Genomic DNA, 22380 nt, shown 5'->3' with positions numbered 1-22380 from the left:
CTCAACACCTCATGGTATAGCTTACCATCGCCTAGGCTCTTCCCAATGCATCCTCTATGACCAACACATGTATGTCCTTATTGCTTGTCAATGTCCTTAGTCTCTTGCTCAAGACCAACACACACTAACCTCATAAGCCTTATGTACTGCCAACCTTAGCAACACAAAGACATTTCACCATGCGTCCACCATGGCTTGTCTCATCGCCTAGCACATCGTCTTGTAATACTGTCGCATAGCACCATCGCATAGCGCCTGCGCCTATCGCATAGCACACAGCCTACCGCACAGCTTTTCCTCATCGTGTAGCGCTGACGCCCATCGTTTATCACAACATGGCTATCGTCTAGTGCATATGCCCATCGCGTAGCGCCATCACCCAACATCATCATTTAACGTTGATGCCGATCATGTAGTTCTAACGCCTCATCGCTTAACGCTATCGTCCAACATAAAGTGTAATCGTTTAGCACGATCCTTCGCCTCGTCTAGCATTGCACATCTGCTACATGATCGCCTACCGCATCGCTTAGCTTCATGCATTTACTACACGATCGCCCAGCGCCCGCCTACACGATTGCCTACCTCATCGTGTAGCGCCGCTTGCTTACTAGACGATCACATACCCAATCGTGTAGTGCCGCTCATTTGCTACATGATCGTCCAACGCCCGTTCATTACTACACAATCGTCTCGCGTGCGCACCTCCAATGCCCAGCGCCCATGTCCACACAACTTGAGGTTGCCGCACGTTTTGCTAACCTCTCAAGACATTGGCTGCCACATGCTTTTCTTTTGGCCACACTTTGGCTTCCTTCAATGCCCAAATAACCTCTCAAATAAGTAAGGCTAATGCATGGGACAACACTTAGCCAATTTTCTAGCTTCCAATGCATGGGTTATACTTGGCCAATTTTTCCAAGCTTTACCCAAGAGTCAAGCTTTCAAATTCACACCTTTCTTCTAATTTTTCACCCTTTTCTCTATAATTACACATTAATTCTCACATTCACCTACTCACCACACTGGTCTTAGTAGGGAACATACTCAAGTAGAGAAATTAGGGCTCAGGGTTCACATCGATAAATCAACAAGAGTTGTTAATGTTGGTTCATTTAGTCAACCATCTCAAGAGGTCTTAGTAGGGACTACTCAAGTAGAGAAATTAGGGCTCTTCACATCGATAAATCAACAAGAGTTGTTAATGTTGGTTCATTTAGTCAACCATCTCAAGAGTTGAGACTGCCTCGACGTAGTGGGAGCGTTATGAACCTATCGGAATGCTACATGGGTTTGATTGAAATCCAGAACATCATGTCTAATGATAGGGTCGAGGATCAAGTCTTATAAGCAAGCAATGGAGGATGTTGACAAAGATGAGTGGATTAAGGCCATGAACCAAGAAATGGAGTCTATGTACTTCAATAATATCTGGGAACTTGTGGATCAGCCTTATGGGATAAAACCTATAGGGTGTAAGTGGATCTACAAACGAAAATGAGGTGTAGATGGAAAGGTGTAAACCTTTAAGGCTAGACTCGTAGCAAAGGGTTATACCCAGGTTGAGGGAGTGGACTATGAGGAAACTTTCTCACCTGTTGTCATGCTGAAGTCTATCAGGATACTCCTGTTCATAGCCATATTTTATGATTATGAGATATGGCAAATGGACGTCAAGACTGCCTTTCTTAATGGTAATCTTGAGAAGACGATCTACATGGGTCAACCAGAGGGGTTCATTGTTCCAGATCAAGAGCAAAGAGTTTGCAAGCTTAATAGGTCCATTTATGGGCTGAAACAAGCATCTAGATCATGGAACATTAGATTTGACAGTGCGATCAAATCGTTTGGCTTTTATCAGAACGTTGATGAGCCTTGTGTTTATAAGAAGATCATCAATAGCTCAGTAGCTTTCCTAGTACTATATGTGGATGATATCCTACTCATTGGGAATGGTGTAGGGTTTCTAACTGACATTAAGAAATGGCTAGCCACCCAGTTCCAAATGAAATATTTGGGTGAGGCGTAGTATGTTCTAGGGATCCAGATCATTCGGGATCGTAAGAACAAGAGGTTATCCTTGTCTCAGGCATCATACATAGATCAAATGTTGATCAGGTACATAATGCAGGATTCTAAGAAAGGTTTGTTACCCTTCAGGCAAGGAATCGTTTTGTCTAAGGATCAATGTCCTAAGATACCTCAAAAGGTTGAGAAGATGAGACGGATTCCCTATGCTTCAGTTATTGGAAGCTTAATGTATGCAATGTTATGTACCAGACCTGATATTTGTTATGCAGTAGGGATTGTTAGTCGTTATCAGTCCAATCCAGGATTAGAGCATTAGATAGTGGTAAAAACGATCCTCAAGTATCTTCGAAGAACGAGTGACTAAATGCCCGTGTATGGAGATAAGAATTTGATCCTTACAGGATACAGAGACTCTGACTTTCAGACTGATCGAGATTCTCAAAAATTGACATCAGGGTCAGTGTTCACTCTGAATGAAGGGGCTGTAGTGTGGTGAAACATCAAACAAGGATGCATCGCGGACTCCACTATAGAAGTCGAATACGTAGTCGCTTGTGAAGTAGGTAAGAAGGCTGTTTGGCTGAGAAAATTCCTTACAAATCTGGAAGTTGTTCCAAATATGTCTTTGCCGATCACACTGTATTGTGATAACAGTGAGGTTGTGGCAAAATGGAAGGAACCTTGAAGTTATCATAGAGGCAAGCATATAGAACGGAAATATCATTTGATCAAGGAGATTGTGCATCATGGTGATGTGATAGTCACGAAGATCGTGTCGGAGCACAATGTTGCTGATTCATTTATAAAGGCTCTCATTGCTAAAGTGTTCGAGGGTCATCTAGAGAGTCTGGGTCTACGGGACATGCGGCATCTTGTCTAGGGCAAGTGGGAGATGATACTGAGGTATAGAGTATGCCTTAGTTTATTGTATATTGTGCTTGTATTTTTCATGTATTGTACATTAGTCTCCCGAGGCATTAGAACAAGTGGGAGATTGTTGGGATTGGTGTCCTAATTCTCCTAGAGTCTCATAGTTTGTAAACTTACATATTATTGTGAATAAAACAAGAGTTATTTAATTTTGCATTTACTCATATCTAATAAACAAAGCTCCATGGTTATTGTATGAAAACTTAAGCATGTACATGAGATATACAAGTGGATCATGCCTTAAGTGATAACCTAAAAAAGTCTGTCGTATAAGGATTAAAGAGGGATACCTAATCCTGGTGACACTACAGATATGACCCACTTTTTAGAGGTTTACAAATATTGTGAACTACTACAAATGGTAGATCCTGACCATTCATGTGGAGACATTCAAGTGAGGGTGTCCTATACAAAGAGTTTGTATAAGACCGAACCACGAGATGACTAGTCTCTTTATATAACACCATTGATACTTGAGACTTACATCTCACTTAAACGGCCATAGGTGACATGACTTTAATCATGAATGTTTTAGGAACTCCTGCCTTTGAGGGTGGTCCTTTGATTAGTATGGACGAGAGTGGCTAGATTGCCAACTCAACAAGCCTACCTTTTTGGGGATTTGTCTAATTTGAGATCTAAGAACTCAGTTATACAAGATGGAATTCACTCCTTCCCCAAAGCAGGGGTAAGTAGATAGATTGCTCCCTTAAGGGCTGATTCTAGGTCTTGAACATAGTGGCCACAATTTCTTTTTAGAAGAGAGGACTCAGTCATAGTAGGATGATGACTTATGTTCATTAGAGGGATCAGTGGTACTTCGGAAGTTAGATGTAACTATAGGGACAAAATGGTAAATTGGCCCAACTGTACTTACGAGCAATATGTGAAGGGTTATCGCACTTTTGATTGGTTGATATGGACACAAAATATATCTATATTAAGGAAAGTGCAGCTGTCGGTCTTTAGTAGAGTACCCGACAGTTAACGATGGTGGATCCCATGACTAAAGAGTTTAGTCAGTTATTCACGTACCGTTGGAGCTTCAAGCTACAAGTCCATAAGGTCCCCTTGGTAGTTCAATGGATTCAAGTTGAGAATCAGTTCTTGGGGTTCATTTAAAATGTTCAAATTGACCAGAGGAAATTCTATTATATATGATATAATCGATGTGATGTATGAGATACATTAAGTGCCATAAAATAGAAAAAGAACTGTGGTTTGTATGTTTCATGAGATGAAATATTAAAACTATAGGTTATAAATATAATATGGTAAGTTGGTTATCATATTTATTTATAATAATATTAATTATTTGATAATTATCTCCTTTTCTCTAATAAACAATTGAGTGGGAGGTTATTGGTAGTTTTATGGTAACCGTGAGATAAAAAGAAAAATGTTTTCCTAAATTTGAGAAAAGTTACAACTTTCAGAAAGAAACTCAGGGCAAGACTATCAAGTGAAATCGTTTCACTAAGCGATAGCTCATAAAGAGACTAAACGATCGTGGAGTGTCACTATACGATAGTTCACTCAGCTAGTCATAGCTAACGATCGCAGGGCATTGTCTATACGATAGGCTGCCATCTTCTACACGATTGAGCATATCATCTATATGATAGACTGTGTCATCTCCTACTTGCTTAATCGTCTACGTGATTGTTGTTCCTCTAGTCTCTTCCTCTAACCAAGTTCATACAAAGCCCACAACTTCTGGATTCTCACAACGAGAATACCAAGGTAACCATTGTGGTGGTGCCATCACTTAACTCGATTGATATCGAGGTTCTGAAGGTCGTTCGTTGGGTTCGTGTTGTTTGTGTGGTTTTTGCTGTGGACCATGTTGTGTTGCGATCGTTGTGTTCGAGCGTTCGTGTATTGCTGTCTTGAACGCTTGGAGTTCGATCGAGAGAGTTTGAGGAATGAGTCTTCAAATGTATGTATATTCTATCCCTTTATTATATTGTCAGCATGCTGTAATTTCTAGTTGTTGCATGATTTGTTAGTTTTTGTTTTTGTACTGTAATTGTGTATGTTCAATATCGAATGGAATTAGGAACAATTCTTCCGCTGCTCATGGAAATCCTCATGTCTGATTTCCTTCATGTCAACCACAAACGTGTTTAAGTTACATAAAATAACCTTAGATCTTAGTTTATTGAATTGTGTTAATGAAAACTAAATGTTGAAAATAACATTTTATTTTATTATAAATAATTCGTATAAAATTTACAAACTACGAAACCCACGAGATGTAGGGCATCAACCCCAACAAATCCAAATTTTGAACATTAATTTTTTACACAATAGAAGCTTAATTAATATCATAGTCCCTAACTAAAAGTTCAATGGCATATAAAACATTGTTCCTACACATCTCGCCTCTATTATTACATACATGAGTATTAGTATTACAGTTGCATTCATCGTTACACTACTTTTTTTCTCCTTATGCAATTGCACCACAAGAGGAAGTATTACACCTACATTTATATGTCACTGCCACTGTCAATACTATTGTTGCATCTACAACACGATTGAGGCCCTCGTTGTGGTGATGGTGGTTAAATTGTTGTTATAATAACATAGCGTGAATGTCATAGTAGAGTACTCCTTAATGTTTTGGTAATGTTTATGGCTTATCGTACGACATTAAAGGTAAAAACAGGATTTTAATGTAAATTGTTGGCCATATCCACTAATACATTTGTTGATGTCGAAATATGAATCAGGTAACAACAGTAAATTTATTTGTAGGAGAGATCGAGAATCCTGCGAAAAAGAGTAAGCTTGCACACTAGTGTGGCGGATGCCATGTCTATTCGGATTCTTAAGTTAGTTAACGAATCAAAAGAAAGAGTGTTAAACTTCAACTCAAAGAAGTCACCTCTCAAGAAGTCTTCATGGTCTACTTATAAATTCTCATGCCTAATTCAAAATCTATCTAGAAGATGTTTTAGGCTTCATTGGACCGAGCGATGCAAATGAGATGATTTTCAGGTTGATTCATTAGGCTTGGCCAAGGCTGAGGAGCTTAGATTGGGCTCCGACCCATTCCTTCATCTTTTTCTGGACTTCCTCTTGGGTTTTATGTGTCACTTTGGTCCTAGCTTTCCTATTTGGATTTATTTTGTGGTCGCAAAGTCTTTCAAGACAATTTTTCCCCTTAGCCCAAGATTACCCACAAAAATATTGGTTAAGGCAGTTAGAAATTTTGATCTACCCATTGGTTTGTTACTCAAAGAAATGGCTAGCCGATAATGATAGAGCTGGCTATGTTCATTGTATAAGTAACCATGTATGCTTGAACTGTTGTTATGGTTTGATGAGTGGCAGTGATAACATTTATTGAGAATTCTTTAAATTTTTTCAGCGTCACTCATCAAACCATGGTTGCATTAACCAATGTATTAGTTGATATGGTGATGAGAGCATTTAATGGATATTTATGTCTGATAGATTTGTCAACGTAAAAAATATATGATATTTCATTGAACTCTTAATTTAAGGACCATAATATTCAATGACTTCCACTTTGCATATGTTAAAATTTTACCAATAAAGGCTAAAATAGTCACCTTTAAAGTACATAGACTATATTATACCTTTTGAAAGTTGGACCAAAATAGTTTTCAATTTTGTTAGTTTTGTTCATTTTAAGCTTCTATTTAGTGTCAGTTATCATCTGATGCATCTTAGTTTAGGGTTTCATCTTTTTTGCGATTATGGTGTATGATCCGAGTAGTTGTACGTAAAGAATATAAATAGAGAAATAAGGGAAAGGGAGATGATCGCAAACGAATAAGAGTGAGAAACAAGGAGTGAGAATGATAGTTATTTAATCATCACATACACTAACATTTAGTCCTCATGTAAGAGGAAATAGAAAAAAGAAACAAGAGTGAGAGCGATAAATGAGGAGCCATTCCTTACAATATCAAAGAGCTAGAGTGAGATGAGAACACAATAATTAAAATTGATCATTTGTTTTAAAATGTGAAACAAATTTTATTTTAGGCCCATATTTAGGCCAGCCATATAACTAACAAAAAAAAATTCACTTATATTTGATTTGACAAAATTATTGATATTTATACTTAATGTTTTCATTTGATTCGTCGTGTTCTTGTTATAGTTATAGTACTTCAGTCTTTGCAAAGGCGTAATGTGGATTACTTAATTTTGGAGCAAGAGAGGTGGAATGAAAAGGACACTCAAGAAAACTTTATTCATGATGATATCGAAACCATTTTACGATTGTAGTTACCCAAACATCAATTTAACGATGAGATCATTTTGGTAATGGATAAAAAGGGAGGTTTTACAATTAAAAGTTCTCATTTTCTAGGGTGGAAGTTGGCTCATTCTAATGAGGCCAACCCTTCCACGATAGGGCTTTTTCTTTGCATATGTGGAAAAATTTTTGGAAGTCTAAGGCCTCATATAAAGCTAAGATTTATTGTTTGGAAAATCTTCCACGACATTAATCCTACCAAAACCAATCTTGCAAAAAAGAGAATCCATTATGAAATGTTGTGTGTGTTGTGTAGGGCTTAGATGAAAACTTCTTCTCTTATTATATGGAAATATCTGGTAACGAAGGATATTAGACCTTGCTTTCTTACTTTTAATTTGGATTCTATTTGTGATGATGAAGTAATTAGGATCATTGGGATTATATTATAGATCGAGTTTCTCCTTCAGAGTTGGAGTTGGTTGTGATCGTTACATGGAAGATTTGTGAGGCCATAAATAACCTGGTGTTATTGAGTATGAGATCATTAGTGTTTTTATGAGAAGTGTATCCATGAGATGTGAAACTTATGTTTGGAGCCAGTTGGCAAAGTGGTGGTGGGGAATTCGTTAAATCATTCTCCTTTGGGTTGACATCCTTTTTTGCAACCATTGAAAGTTAAACATTGATGTTGTCTGGAGTCCTGATCGTTAAAGCAACGAGTTAGGTTGGGTGCTTCGAAATCATCTAAGTCTCATTCGCCTTGCTGGCCTTAAGTTTGTCCAAAGATGCAAAGAAGTCGAAACATTAAAGCATTATCTATTAATGAAGGCTTTCATAGTATTTCCTCCATCAATGTTTCAACCTGTCATTGTAGATCGATTTTTTGGAGGATGTTAATTTGCTTGATGATTTAGGCAAAGTCTTTTTCTTCTTCAGATCATAGTGAAGTCTCATTCTTCATCAACGAGGCTAAGTCTCTTGCCCATGATTTGGACGACATTTCTTTTATCTATGTTCATCATATAAATAATGTCCTGACCTATTATTTGGCTTCCAAGGCGTTGGAAGAGAAAGTTTCATCTCTACTCTATTTCCTTTACCTACATAGTTTGAGTCTCTTATTTCTACTGTTGTAATTCTTTATAGGGTCTTGTTTGTTTCCTTAAAAAATGTTTTCATTTATTTTCTAATCAAAATAACATTTTTGCCATGATCATTTGAAGAGATTTTTTATAATCTTTTCCCTATCCTTATTTTGAGATAGATCATTAACAATTAAAAGAATTATAATTAGCTTTTTTATTTATTTTCTAAAAGGTATTGTTGAATGTTCCTCAACAAGTGAGTAGAGAAAGGGTGTTTGGTGGCCGGTAAGGGATGCAGTTATACGGAATGTAATTTAAAGCTCATGTTTGGATTGAGCGTTTTCAGCTCGATTTTGTAATATAAAATTCATTCTATTTCGACAGTTTTCAATCCAACCCTCTTTTTCATTGTTTTCATGATTCACGAACTCATTTTTGTTTGTCTTTAATTACTCACATTAGGGGTGTACATGGGTTGAGTTGGGTTGAAGGTATTTTCTGGACCAATCCAAAAATTCGAGTTGGTTTGACTGGCAACCCAAATGACCCAAATAAAAGCTTTCAACCCAATCCAACCCAACCCTTAAAATTCGGGTTGGGTTGGGTTAGGTTGTCGAGTTATTACTTTTTTTTTTTAATAAAAAAAATATGTAAATTTATATAAAACACATGATTAATAACTAAAATCTCATAAAATTAAGATGCTAAATACTAAATATCTATGAAATTTATTGTAAACTTTAAACAAAGACAAATATCATAACAATTTTAAAAGAAACTTATTAAAAATTCAAAAATTAATTAATACAAAGAAATCAAACTTTAAAGAGAGAGGAATATATATATAAAATTTGGGCTGGGTTGGGTTAGCCCAGATTTTTTTTAATCAAACCCACAACCCAACCCAACCTTACATTTTGGGTTTGGGTAGTCCGAGTTGTTCGGTTTGTCGGGTTATTTGAACACCTCTAACTCACGTTTTTCAACACTCATTTGATTTCCAGTAATTTTGATTACATTCCAACTCTCCAAACAACCTCTTAGTCTTTTAAGTTTTAAATTCGGTTTCAATTTATCCACTAAGTTTCAAAATGTTGCAAATTTACCCTTGAAGTTTGAATTTTGTTTCAAATTGGTCTCTAGGTTTCAAGATTTTACACTTTTAACCTGATTTTTCATTAAAGACTCACATTCTATCATTAACATCAATGTCTATTAATTAATTTAAAATAATTATGAAAGAAAAAATTTAAATTAAATTTTAATAGTGATGAAATAGTAGTGAAACTTAATTAATTATAATTCTTTTAATTATTTTTAACTAATAAAAAGACATTAACACTAAAAACAAAAAAAAAAACAATTACTTAATGAAAATAAAAGCTAGGGCCCATTTAGATTGACTTTAGAAAAAGTATTTTTCAAAAAATCATTTTTATTTAAACACTTCTGATAATAACAGATAGATCAAAAGTTATTTTGAGTAGTTGTCAAAAACTTTAATTTCTTCCCAAATGACTTGTTTTTTAAATTAAACACTTGAAAAATATATTCCAAACACACTCTAGATGGAAGGACTTGTATTTTTCTCATTATATTATTAAAAAAAATAATTGTTTTAAATGATAAAACTTTTGAAATGTTTTCAAGTATAGCAAAAAGTCACTATCTATCAATGATAGATACATCAATTAGTGGACGATAGACCACATAGACATTTATCAGATATTGTAAATATCTATTATCATTTATAGATAATGTTATTTTGTTATATTTATAAATAAATCGCTTCATTTTTTTTAATTTGAAAACCACCCTTAAAAATTGAAATAGGAAAATGGGAGGGTTGGATATGTATTATGAATTATGAACCATGATGATGATGATGCGGCGTCGTTTTGGGCAATAATCCGTGAATTAGATTAGGAAAAGTTAAAAAGAATCTGGGAGGGACGAGACTTGTTGACGGAGTAATCCAGTTTGTGAGTGTTTCTTCTTCTTCTTCTTCTTCTTCATCATCATCATCATCATCTCCATTTTTCTGAATTCTCCATCTACAGAGAAATAAAAGAAAACCAAGTTCTCTCTTTCTCTTCTCTTCTCTTCTCGCAACTCCTTAAACCTAACCCCATGCCCTCGCCTTCCATAGCTTCCACTTCCATTACCTTCACTTTCCAAGGTCCACACTAGTTCTGCCAAGGTTAAGGCACCAAGATCTGTATCTTCTTCCCCCTCTATGATCGCCTCCGGCACCGACATCGCCCCCTCCTTCGGCGTCGGCGGCGGCCTCTTCTCCCAGATGATGGCGGTGGCACGCCCCAATGCAGCCGTCGCGGTCACCGCCTTGGCCGGCTTCGCTGTGGTCGTCGTTCTCTTCTACTCTGCCAGTAGGTAAAGCCCAATACACAAATCTCTCTTCTTCCCCACAATTTCCAACCAAAAGATTTCATTTCCATTTTCCTCCACTAGTCAATTTTCCGTAGATGAGAGCTCTTAAACGAACTCCAACTTCCTCTTCTCCGGATCCGAATTCCAATTCTCCTCCCTCTTCCTCATCTTCCTCATCCTCAGCCTCTTCCTCATGGGTTCATTTGCGTTCGGTTCTATTCGTTGTCACTTCCTCTTCACCGGCTTCTTCTTCCTCCTCCTCCTCTGATCGGTGAGTCTCTCTTTCCTTCCCATTTCTCTTATTCAGCTCTAAATTAAACTTTAACCTAGTTTTCCAAACAGATCTTCGGCGTTTCGTTTCTAGGCTTCATCTTTTTGTTCAATCTAGATGTTTAGGTTGTCTTAGTTCCATGTTTCATTTCTCGAGTACGTTCAGGTTCCTTTCCCCACGTCGTGTAGTTACTATCTAAATCTCCAGTTTGCTTCGGTCTTTTAGAGCACTTGATCATTGCACTCATCTTTTATTTCTTAAACTATAACTGGTGAATTGATAGTGTCATCATCCTTGTTCATACGGAGGAGATGCCATTTCATTGGATAATATTAAAATTAATTGACTTTGCTCTATTAACCTTGTCTCAGGGGACGCCTTAAATCACCTTGGTCACGCAAGAAAAGGAAGCACGCACTTTCACCGCAACAATGGAGGGGTTTGTTTACACCAGATGGGAAACTTAGAGATGGTGGCATTAAGTTTTTGAAGAAAGTTCGCAGTGGAGTGAGTAAACGTCACTTTGTCTCACACATTTTATTTCAGGAGCTACAAGTTCTTTCATAAATTTGAGATATTTACCAATTGGATTTTGATCTGATGATTTTTACTAGGGTGTAGATCCAAGTATTAGAGCAGAGGTCTGGCCGTTCCTTCTTGGATTGTAAGTGCCCCCCTCATTTTGTATCTTGCATATGCTTCTCTTGTATTATGTACACACAACATTTTTGTTTTTTAGTCTGTTGGGGATCTGGTTACAATGCTGGGTTCCTCTTCCTCTTGTTGCTTACAAAGTGCATCATCTTTCTTAACACAAATATATGAGCTATTTTAATTCAAAACCTTAGATTGTGTGGCTATGTAATCTGAATGAGCTAATCTAGTTTGGTATGCCGATTTTTCCCAAAATTTTCCTTCTCAAATGTTTTTTGAGTTGAAAACATAAAGTTTGGACTCTTGGGTCTTGGGTATTGATTTGGCTGGTCTTCTCTCCTTTGCTTTTTTATCCTTTTGACCATTGTGTGTGGGCAAGAAAGCAGTGGTTTGATACAGGTTTCTTTCTATCTAGTTCATTATTCTTGCTATTGTATCATCATCATCATCCTTGTGGTTTCTTCAATCTCATCCTCTTTGTATTGCATATCTGTGCGAGCTAAATGTCTCTTTGAGATCCACTCTATTCAGTTTCCCACTCTCTCGCTAAACACTACATATGCCATCTGTACTATATAATAGCAAGGGTATACTTTGCTCTAACCACAATAAATGTCTGAGTGTCAATATGTCCAAATGAGTTTAAAAGTGTGCCCTAGTATGTCTGCAATGCTAAAGTATAATGAAAAGGTTTGAAGTTTTACTACTTGGACGCTTGATCATGGTGTTTTGGAATCAATGATCGGTTAAAATTGGAGAGTGTGTTACATAGGTATGTATCATATAAACGTAGATGGGTAATTAGGTATAGAGCTATTTCTGTATATAAATAAAACGGATGCTGCATTCTGATGCTTCTTCACCGTATAACTTTTTCTCTTTTGCATGCATTCATCTTATATTTTGTTCTTATGTTTTTGTTTTTGTTTGTTTTTTCGTTTTTTTTAAACAATCTGAAGGCATTGCTTTTGTAGTCTTTTGGGTGGGGGCTGTCTTTACCTATAGCCCCTAGATGGTTTCCCCTTCTGCTACAATACATTCGCCATTTTTCCTTTTAATAAAAATATTGTTCAGTTTTCTATAGAACTAGTCAAGTGTAATAAAGATTCACGTCATGCTATATGGTCATACTTGCTGTGCTGCTATGCTATGTGTGTGCAATGGTATTGTTCAGCATCATGTGGTGTGAGAAATATGTATTGACATAACTACTTGTGTCTTCAACAGCTATGACTTGAGCAGTTCTGAAGAAGAAAGAGATGCCGTAAGAGTACAGAAGAGGTATATGTTCTATAGTGCTAGTATTATTTCATTTTATTTTTCTTGGATAAGTTTGTGGGGGTACTTTACCCACCTGTAGCTATGTTCTGAGTTGGCATTTTAAACTTTAAAGGCGGTCAACATATACAATGCAGGAAAGAATATGAAAGACTTCGCAAACAATGCCGATCTTTACTGAAGTTTGGGGCTGAGAGTATAAAGTTGGATGATGATGAGATGAACTGCAACAAGGAAGGGGGCAATCAGCATGTTGCTCATGGTGATGACTCTCCTACTTTGGAAGATGTGGTTAGTGCTAGAGAATCTATTTATAGTGACGAAAAGGCCTCAAACTTTAGATACTTGGATGGAACCTCGGGGGTTTTGTTGGAAGAGGATGACAGCTCTAGACGGATGACAAGTGTCGATGCTGATGCTTCCGTTCTAAATACTGAATCATCTGATTCAGATTCTTCTGAGGACCCTGAAGTTAGTCAAACATTCCCTTCCTCTGATGGTAGAGAGGACAATGATCCTGAGTTCACTTCCAACAATTCATCTCCCTTGGTAACAGAGGTTACATCCAAATTTCGCTGTAATGAAGACTTTACAACATGGCAGCGGATCATCCGCCTTGATGCAGTACGTGCAAATGCAGAATGGATAGCCTACGCACCATCCCTAGCAGCAGTATCAGATGATGAGGCTAGACATTGTGCCGAGGTTGTTGGTTTGAAAGATTACGATCACCTAGAGTCCTGTAGAATCTTTCACGCTGCTAGATTAGTGACTATTCTTGAAGCATATGCTCTATATGATCCTGAAATTGGGTATTGCCAAGGAATGAGTGATCTGCTTTCTCCTATAATCACGGTGATAACTGAAGATCATGAGGCATTCTGGTGCTTTGTAGGCTTCATGCGGAAAGCTCGGCATAACTTTAGGCTTGATGAGGTTGGAATTCGAAAGCAACTGAACATTGTATCTAGAATCATCAAATTCAAGGACTCCCACCTTTACAGACACCTGCAAGACCTCGAAGCAGAGGATTGCTTTTTCGTTTATAGGATGGTTGTGGTACTGTTTAGAAGGGAATTAACATTTGAACAGACGCTGTGCCTTTGGGAGGTGATGTGGGCTGATCAGGCAGCTATTAGAGCTGGTGTAGGTAAATCAGCTTGGAGCAGAATTAGGCAGCGAGCCCCACCCACGGAGGATCTGCTGCTCTATGCAATAGCTGCCTCAGTATTGCAGAAGAGGAAATTGATTATAGAGAAATACAACAGCATGGACGAAATTATAAGGGAATGCAACAGCATGGCTGGGCAACTCGATGTATGGAAACTATTAGACGATGCTCATGATTTAGTGGTCACCCTCCATGAGAAGATTGAAACTTCGTTTGACGAGTAAATGCTCGATCATGTTGGGTTGCTAATTTACATGCCATTCTTCTGCCTGGATCCGTATCTCTAGGCTTCTGCTCCGAGAAAGCACATCCCTTTGCTTATTCGAGGGGGTAGCAGGCGGCAGGATGTTTCTTTTGCTCACTTTCTTAATAGCTCACTGAAGCTCAATGAAGTTGTACTGACAGATTTTAATGATGAATCACTATATAATTGGCATTATATTGCATCCTCACCCTTCATCTATTTCACAGTGGCTGCCGTAACATCAGTAAACGGGAGTAGTGTATTGGGATGCACCAGTCAAATGAATTTTGAATACTAGAAAATATCTGGTTCTTGGTGTATCTTTTAGCTGGAGTAATAATCATAACTTCCGTTCTCGATCGATGAGTTAATTTTTTTGTTAATCTTGCTCGTGTACCTCTAATCTGTTTCCAGTTGACCAAGATCTATATTCAAGTGGTTTAGTAGATATCTTTTGAGGGTTTTTTTTTTCCTTTCTTCCCCCTGTTTTTGACTATGTGATAACTTCTTTCAAACTGTCTAATCCTTTTGTGTGAAGAAGTTATTGCTAACCCTAGTATTCGAGGTAAGCCATGGAAGTTTGAAAATGGTTAGAAATAATCTTAAAATATTGTCAAAAATAATCCTAAAATGTTTTTATCTTTCATAGTTAGTACTCGTACTTGTTTGGAGAATTCATTGAAATAGTTTTTCTTCTTTCATTCTAGTTGAGATCAATTTCGATATTTTACCGAGAAAGCTAAAAAAATTGATGATTTAGATGTGCGATGAAAAGAAGTAAACTTTTTATTTCAACATCGGGGTTAATTTTGGTCGGGAAAGATCAATAAAAACTATTTTAATGAATTCTGAAAGATTTTTTTTTTTTTTTTTTTGAGTTACTTTTTTAACATTTTAAAATCTTGTCATAATAAAATTGTTCGTTCGTCTTTAGAAGTCTCAGTTCAACAATACAATGGTGAGGTTTGAATATGATATGCAGTAAAAGATCCTTATTGACCAAACTCTAATCGATAACATTTCTTTTTGTTTTTATTTCCACAATTTTGAACATGAGCATCTGGAATTGGCACAATTTTCAAAATGTTTATTTCATAATTGACGATACAACCCCAACAATACATCAATGTTCTTAAATACTAGAATTGAATGTCAGTTAATTGATTGATCTCAATTCATGTCTCACAAAAATGGTCCAAACTCATCCTAAAGATTCTTGGTCAAATCAATGTGGTCATTCAGACAAAATTGTTCGGTGGAGTTGGCGATCGACCAAATTCTACAGCATCAATTTTTATACTCGTGTGAACAGTTTTTTCAACTTTTGCCTGCTTTCCATCTGTTTAATTGTCATTGAAAAGTTTGTTGGTGTTGGTAACTTGCAAGGTCTTCCCATAGTAACCAGCAGTTTCCACAATGAGTTGCTTTCTCAAAATTTCTGAATTGAGCAGTGGTCTTCATTAATGCCCCTTTGCCTTTGACATCAAAATTAACCGATTTTAGTCTACATGTATTCAAACTATAATCACACAACCAAATAAACAACATAGACGCCTTCGATGCTGCGATGATTCATGCATAGTTGAACATAATGATATTGCGATATCCGGTCAATGATAATGGTGGACACAATTGAAACAGGTTTCGATGTGAATGAATACTATAGGATTAGTAATTTGCAACAGTGAATGAAAAACCATACAGAATCAAACTCAATTGTAAAGCATTCATCCAAAGATGTTAAAGAGAATGAATACAAGGTTACGGTGAAGAGTATGTTTTGATGATGCAGTTTGATTCAATTTGTCAGAGTATTTTATTAAGTTCTAACTCATACAGTAACAGATAGCTGCAATATTTTTATCTGCTTGAAACTTGATGCATTCTAAAAGTTATCAAGAGTTTGCAGCTTCTCTACATCTTGAATATGCATAAAATTCGGTCTAAACTCTAGACTACAAAGCTCTTTCTAGATTCAACTTTTACTGGAAGAGAAAAAACTCATGCAGATTGGGGGATGAACCTTAGCCAAGGCAAGAATTGATGAAGGGAGAATCCATAAACCTTCTCCACATATCAAACCAGAAGCAACGGCCGGAACCATCAATTCAGCCTTTCGACGATTTAGATAGTGCCACACGAACACGATCAGGCTCCCCACGCACATATCGATCGCAAAATAAGCCCCAACAAGGAAAGGCACAGCCATGGCCATTGGCAGTGGGATCCATTTCCCGATTTTTTTAGGGGTAAGATCTCTCATCAAGTTGGCTACTATGGCAAAGCTAAAGAACCCATAACACAACTGCAAGCAATGCTGTGGCAGAGCTGAGAAACCTTCAACTCCTAAAATAGCCATGTTTCGATATATGATGGCATATGGGACCTTGTATTCACCATCTGGGTTGGCGAGATCGAAAGCCTTGTAGAACATAAAGAATGTGAGAGGAGCTACGATGCAGCCTATGGCTGTGCCAATAGCTTGGCTTAAAAGCATGGCTCTTGGAGATGTAAGTGTGAGATGGCCAGTCTTGAAATCATGCATCAAATCAGAAGAGATGGAAACAATAGACTTGATCAAACCACAACCTACAAGTCCTGCAACTACACCATCATTTTTACCAGCCATGGCAGCAAGCACAAACAGAGCCACTTTCCCATAGTTATAAGCCATATTCATATCAGTTAGACCCGCACCATATGCATTGCAAAAGCTAAGAGACGGCGCCAAAGTATAGGCAACAACTATGTAGTACCACTTGACCGCCGAGAACATGATTGGGATAACAATGATAGAGACAATGGAGAAGAAGATGTAGCCTGTGATTGCCACCCATATCGGAATACCATCTCTCGAGAACACTTCATTTCGTCGATGATCATCAGAAGTTTGGATTGAATCATCCGGGACTGCATCCATGAAAACACTATGTCATAATTAATGAAAGGAAACTTGGGAATGGCACATCTACTATCATCCCCCAGCACAAGTTGCAGAATTATGCATTAAGCTAGTGTACATTGCTACAAGTGGTGAGAGCTGAGAAGTAACTTGCTAAGATAGAGCAGACACAACAAATTGAAGGATAGAATCATCAATTTACATGTTTTCAGCTTCTTGTTGGTTGCTTTTGCATACATGCTTGAGCCAGTGAAATACAGAATCTTAAGGAAATGATAAAGCCCATCTCCAAGTATCAAAGCAATTGATACAAATACCTGCACAAAACCAAGCAAGGGGACAAGAAAACAGAATTCAGTACAAATTTTAATTATGATGTCCTGAGATTGTGTAAAATAAACACCCCATTTCCTATTTTATACCTTGTAACCATTGAGGCTTTTCATACTACTCTCTGGAAGAGATCCAGGATACCATTCCCCTTTAAGTCCCTTCATTAAGGGCCACATTATGCCCCAAGAAAGAATTGCACCAAGAAGTAACGACAAGTTCACAAGATGGGAGCATATCATCCCTGCTCCAATATAGGTCAAGCTGAAATCAAAGTAAAACCTGCAAAATATTTTGCCAATCAGTAGGGCGGAAGCCAATTTCAAGTATGGAAAAGAAGATGCAAATAGGCAAGATGTTGAGCACCCACGAATCTTGCCAAGCTTTCAATCCAAATGTAGGAAACTGTGCAAATCCACATTTCTCTCCCCCAGAATAAAACCATTGGAATAGTGCCCAGAGAAAACTAAATGAAAAGTATTTCATGAATCCACGAACCTGCTTCCTGGGCAAAGAAATGAAGAAAGAAGTTCTTTTGAGTTGCTTTCAAATCAAGTTCCACACAATTTTTTTCTAAGAACTCCTTACTCATGGTTTTCATTGTTTTCATATTTCGACATTTGATTTCTTAGCTAATTTCCAGAAAAAGAAAAAACAACAATACTAAAAGTTTTCAAAGTTTGGCTTTTATTTTGAAAATACTCCTAACATCCATATAACAAAACATAGAAAGCAAAAACAAAATAGTTACCGAAGGGGCTTAATTTTAAAGATTATATTTTGATTAGGAAAAGATATAAGAGCCACGAGGGATTGCATACTTCGCCATCTTGTCTCCTTTTGGTGTGTGGAAACCATTAATGAGAACAGCAGTTGCGGTTCCACTTGGATAAGTCAATTTATAGTCTAGAATCATGATCTGCAGTACAACTGAAGGCACCATTAATAAAACCAACCATCCAAAGTTCTCAACCACATAACTTCTCTCAGAAAGAAGTATACCTTTCTAAGGGGAACCAAGGCAAGAAGTCCAACAAAACTACTGACAGAGAGGAAGGCAGTGATCCAACCAATTCCAAGTTCTTTGGTACTTCCAGGAGCATTTCCTTCTGTGTCCACGCCTGCTTGCTCGTATGTCTTCCTGCTCAAACCAAACAAGTAGGATCCAAAGCCGCCTACATAACAACAACTGAAATATCAAACACATCTATTATGAAATCGACAAATAAAGAACATATAAAATGTAAAGATTACTAGAGAAATCGATATAGAGATTTTAACTAACAGTGTCTTGGCCATTAATCGTTCAAAGCACCAGATAACATATTCAAGACATTCTAAAAAAAAAAAAAAACAAAGCATTTCCATGGCAAAAACATTTGGCTAGCACATAGCTGTCTTACCTCCAACAGCAATGCTGTAACAAGCCACGGCACATGTCTGAATTACACTATTTTCCTGCCGTGTAAAGGGAGTGGATACAATTCCAGCTTTCTCAAGCAACGTAGTCCATGTCTTTATAAAGACAAATGCAATAAGAGCAGCAGAGACATTCAAATTTGGGACTAAACCTGTTGTAAGATTAAGCTTCATCACTATTACACTGTACATAATTCCTATTGCTATGCTTGCAACAACACCCCGGATTGTAATCTGTCTACTCCAAGGCGCAATTCTTTTTACATTTTCTGCCTCATCATGAGTCTTCTCTTCCTCTATACTTTCAGCAGTTTCAATTTCTTGCACTTCTTCTATGTTTGAGTTCCCCATTTGAATAATCAAACTCTTCAATCCAATCAGATTCAGCTATCTACCATTTTCATTGTCTCAAGCAAGTAAGAACCCAAAAAGGGGAGGCTTAAATAGTTCGATATAATATAAGATTTGAGAATAAAGACAACAAATTCAACCCCATTAAAAATACATACCTTATAGATGAAAATTCAAAACTATTGACTTGGGGACAGTTGTTTTGCCTGTTTTTCAGACCAAGATACTCAAATAAATGGATGAATTTTCAATCTTCTAGTCATCTCTGCTGACTCTCAATGCAATTACATGACAGAATAACAACAATCCCCAATTTTTTTTTATAGTCAAATGATCCAATAACAGCCGAGGCAGCCAGAGTGGGAAATCAAAATATGGTTTGTACTGCAAAAAAAAAAAGTACAATAACTCGAAATTGATTTTTGTACTACACAACCGCAACTGCTTCAACAAACCCTTTAAAGAAAAAAGGGGGAAAATCTTCAACAAACAAACAATGGAAAGTTGACTTAGGTTTGTATTGAAAATGATGAGATCGGAGAAGATTGGACCAAAAAGTAGAGAGTAAAAAGAGTTGAGGATTAAGAGCAGTGACTCACAACTTGTATGGCCATGGCGAACCCAAATTACGACACTTCATGATGATGTAATATGAAGAAAATTTGAACCAAATATTGAACGATTAAGATGGAGCTAATTTTGGTTGATCAATGATATTTTCTTTTCTAACGTCACTTCTTGTAATTGGCAAGCGACCACGCGCACTTGAGGCTTACTTCTCTAGATAAAAATACTTGGGACATGTTTGATAGAATTATTTTCTGTTTCATGTTTTCACATGTATTTTGTTATTTATTTGTCTGCATTCAATTTAATAATATTATTTTGGAATATGTGATTCAAACCGCATAAATTTTGAAAATAACATGAATATATTTTCAGTATATTAGATTTTGAATTTAAAATTTTAAAATGTAGAATTATAATAAAAATATAAAAACAATAACACTTCATTTATAAACTACATTATTTTTGTTAAGTTTAATATATATATATAATAATTATATAAAAATTTTAATATAAAACAAATTAAAAAGTTAATTAGTAATGATTTATATTCAATTTAATATTTAGTGAATAATTAAATATATTTTCTATCACATTTTGAAAATTTATTTAGATTGAAATTTAATTTCTAAATCTTTTACCAAATATATATCTCAAAACATGAAATTCAACTTTGTTTTTATCGAATCTCTTGTTTCAAATATCTGTTTTTAGATTGTCTCCAAAACAAACCATTAGTTATCTGCCGAACTTTTTGTTTCTTTAAAAAAAAAATGATATTTTTTTAATTATTTTCATTAAAAAAGAGAATATTATATACTGCATATTGTTCCTTCGAAATTATTTTTGGAGAAGAAAAGCAAAAAGAAGCAGATTTTTCTTTATACGTGAAAAAGGAAATTAAAAGTGATCAGATCCCAATCTCTTCCCTTTTTCTGCGTCATATTCCTGCGTCTCAAAAATCAAATTCAACCATTTCAAACTAATTCAACACGTATTTAGTAGGGGTGTTCATAGATTGAGTTGGGTTTAAAAATTTTTAGATCATTTATTTAAAATTTTGTTCTAAAAAAAGCACAACGTAAATATGTAAAAATCTAGGCTATATATGTAGAAAATCCATTTTATCATGTAAGGACCTAGCCTGTATAATTTATAAACAAAATTTGATTCCCGATCAATTTATCAATTTACACATGTAAGAAATTTCATTAAATCATAGTAATAATTTTCATTATATGGACTAAATTGTTACTTATTTAAATTCATGGACTAAATTATTATAAATTTGAAAATATAAATACTAAATTATTAGTAAGTAAAATTAAAAGACTAAATTATTACAAACTAAAATTTAATACTAAATTATTACTTTAATTGAAAGTTGAGGAGTGTTAATTAACTAATTCATAGAGTTTGAAATGTCCACTTCTAATTATATTCTTGTTGATGAGAGAAAAAGAAAACTAAAAGCTGAGATTCTATTTGATAAGTATTTGATTTTTAGTCTTTGTTTTTAAAAATTAAGTCTATAGATTTTATTTCCACCTCTAAATTTCTTTTATTATTTTTCACTTTTTATCCACATTTTAGAAAATCAACCCAAATTTTGAAAACTGAAAAAAGTTAGCTTTTACAAACTTGTTTTTGCTTTTGACATTTGATTAAGAATTCAACTATTGTACAAGTATTATAAAAAATATTGAGAAAATAGACTTAATTTTTAAAAATTAAAAATTAAAAATTAAAATAATTATCCAATAGCATCTTAAACTTTTAGTGGAATTTCATGGCATGATGAAATGGGAATGGGAATGGCCCTAAGGTTCTTGATAATTAATGCGGTTATCCAATTTGTTTGGTTCATGATTGATACTTCTGTGATTGGACTTTGAGGATCACTGAAAATTATACTGATTTTAATATCTTTGTACATATATTTCTACATTTATGTCAACTTTATATATATATATATATATTGATCTCTAGATTTTGAATTTAGGTTTTTATTTAGTCATTCGTTTTTTATAGTTTAGATTTAATTTTTGGGTTTGATTTTAATTTAGATTTTAGATTTCAAACGGTTACAACCTTTGAAATTTGAATTTTGTTTCAATTTAGTCTATGAATTTCAAGTTCTATACTTTTAACATAAATTTTTCATCAAATACTATCTTTCAATCTTTAGTGTTAATATCTATCAATTAATATAAAAGAATAATATTTAATTAAACTTCACTATTTTTTCATAGCTATTAAAATTTTCCTTCATGATTGTTTTAAATTAATATAGACATTAACATCAAAAATTGAAAGTAGGTATTTAGTAAAAAAAAATGAAATTAAAGATATAAATCTTAAAATATATAAACTAAATTGAAACAAAATTCAAATCTGAAACCTAAAAATCTAGGCCATGTTTAATAACCATTTTGTTTTTTAAAATTAAGTCTATTTCATTCACATGTCTTACCATGATTTGCATCTTTATTGAGTATAATGATCGAATTCTTAGCTAA

At 35.5% G+C, this 22380-nt stretch overlaps 2 protein-coding genes across 4 annotated transcripts; one reads left to right on the top strand and one right to left on the bottom strand.

Moving 5' to 3' along the window:
- The first annotated feature begins 10178 nt into the window (after window positions 1–10178).
- On the top strand, window positions 10179–14494 carry LOC120084620 (rab GTPase-activating protein 22-like). Of its 2 annotated transcripts, none has more exons than XM_039040435.2 (5): window positions 10179–10677; window positions 11317–11452; window positions 11560–11609; window positions 12827–12880; window positions 13015–14494. In XM_039040435.2, exons 1-5 carry the CDS (start codon window positions 10523–10525, stop codon window positions 14270–14272), a joined length of 1653 nt encoding a protein of 550 aa, XP_038896363.1. In that variant the 5' UTR covers window positions 10179–10522; the 3' UTR covers window positions 14273–14494. The 2 variants fall into 2 exon arrangements, with proteins under 2 accessions (XP_038896363.1, XP_038896358.1); XM_039040430.2 differs by having other exon boundaries at window positions 10230–10945.
- An 864-nt stretch (window positions 14495–15358) lies between these two features.
- On the bottom strand, window positions 15359–20051 carry LOC120088794 (metal-nicotianamine transporter YSL3-like). Of its 2 annotated transcripts, XM_090310618.1 has the most exons (10): window positions 19894–20051; window positions 19453–19678; window positions 18928–19334; window positions 18527–18699; window positions 18346–18443; window positions 17895–18029; window positions 17617–17806; window positions 17397–17511; window positions 16316–17202; window positions 15359–15767 (listed from the first exon to the last, which is right to left on the bottom strand). In XM_090310618.1, the coding sequence occupies exons 3-10, from the start codon at window positions 19292–19294 to the stop codon at window positions 15753–15755; spliced, it is 1980 nt and encodes a 659-aa protein (XP_090166744.1). In that variant the 5' UTR covers window positions 19295–19334; window positions 19453–19678; window positions 19894–20051; the 3' UTR covers window positions 15359–15752. The 2 variants fall into 2 exon arrangements, with proteins under 2 accessions (XP_090166744.1, XP_038902170.1); XM_039046242.2 differs by lacking the exon at window positions 15359–15767 and having other exon boundaries at window positions 16085–17202.
- Window positions 20052–22380: the final 2329 nt, after the last annotated feature.

The sequence above is a fragment of the Benincasa hispida genome, chromosome 1, assembly GCF_027475165.1.
Source record: "Benincasa hispida cultivar pf3 chromosome 1, pf3_genome.v1.1, whole genome shotgun sequence".
In the NCBI taxonomy this organism is placed as follows: Eukaryota; Viridiplantae; Streptophyta; class Magnoliopsida; order Cucurbitales; family Cucurbitaceae; genus Benincasa; species Benincasa hispida.
The sequence above is the reverse complement of the archived record's forward strand: the minus strand, read 5'-3'. Positions and strand labels throughout refer to the sequence as shown.

Excerpts from the sequence above, each read along its gene's own strand:
- LOC120084620 (XM_039040430.2), top strand. The coding sequence starts at position 10,770 with ATGAGAGCTCTTAAACGAACTCCAACTTCCTCTTCTCCGGATCCGAAT. Across the intron at positions 11,610-12,826 it reads TGGCCGTTCCTTCTTGGATT|CTATGACTTGAGCAGTTCTG; the intron begins GTAAGTGCCCCC and ends TGTCTTCAACAG. Across the intron at positions 12,881-13,014 it reads GCCGTAAGAGTACAGAAGAG|GAAAGAATATGAAAGACTTC; the intron begins GTATATGTTCTA and ends TATACAATGCAG.
- LOC120088794 (XM_039046242.2), bottom strand. The coding sequence starts at position 19,294 with ATGGGGAACTCAAACATAGAAGAAGTGCAAGAAATTGAAACTGCTGAA. Across the intron at positions 18,030-18,345 it reads AAAGGAGACAAGATGGCGAA|GAAGCAGGTTCGTGGATTCA; the intron begins GTATGCAATCCC and ends TTCTTTGCCCAG. Across the intron at positions 17,807-17,894 it reads TTGAAAGCTTGGCAAGATTC|GTTTTACTTTGATTTCAGCT; the intron begins GTGGGTGCTCAA and ends AATATTTTGCAG.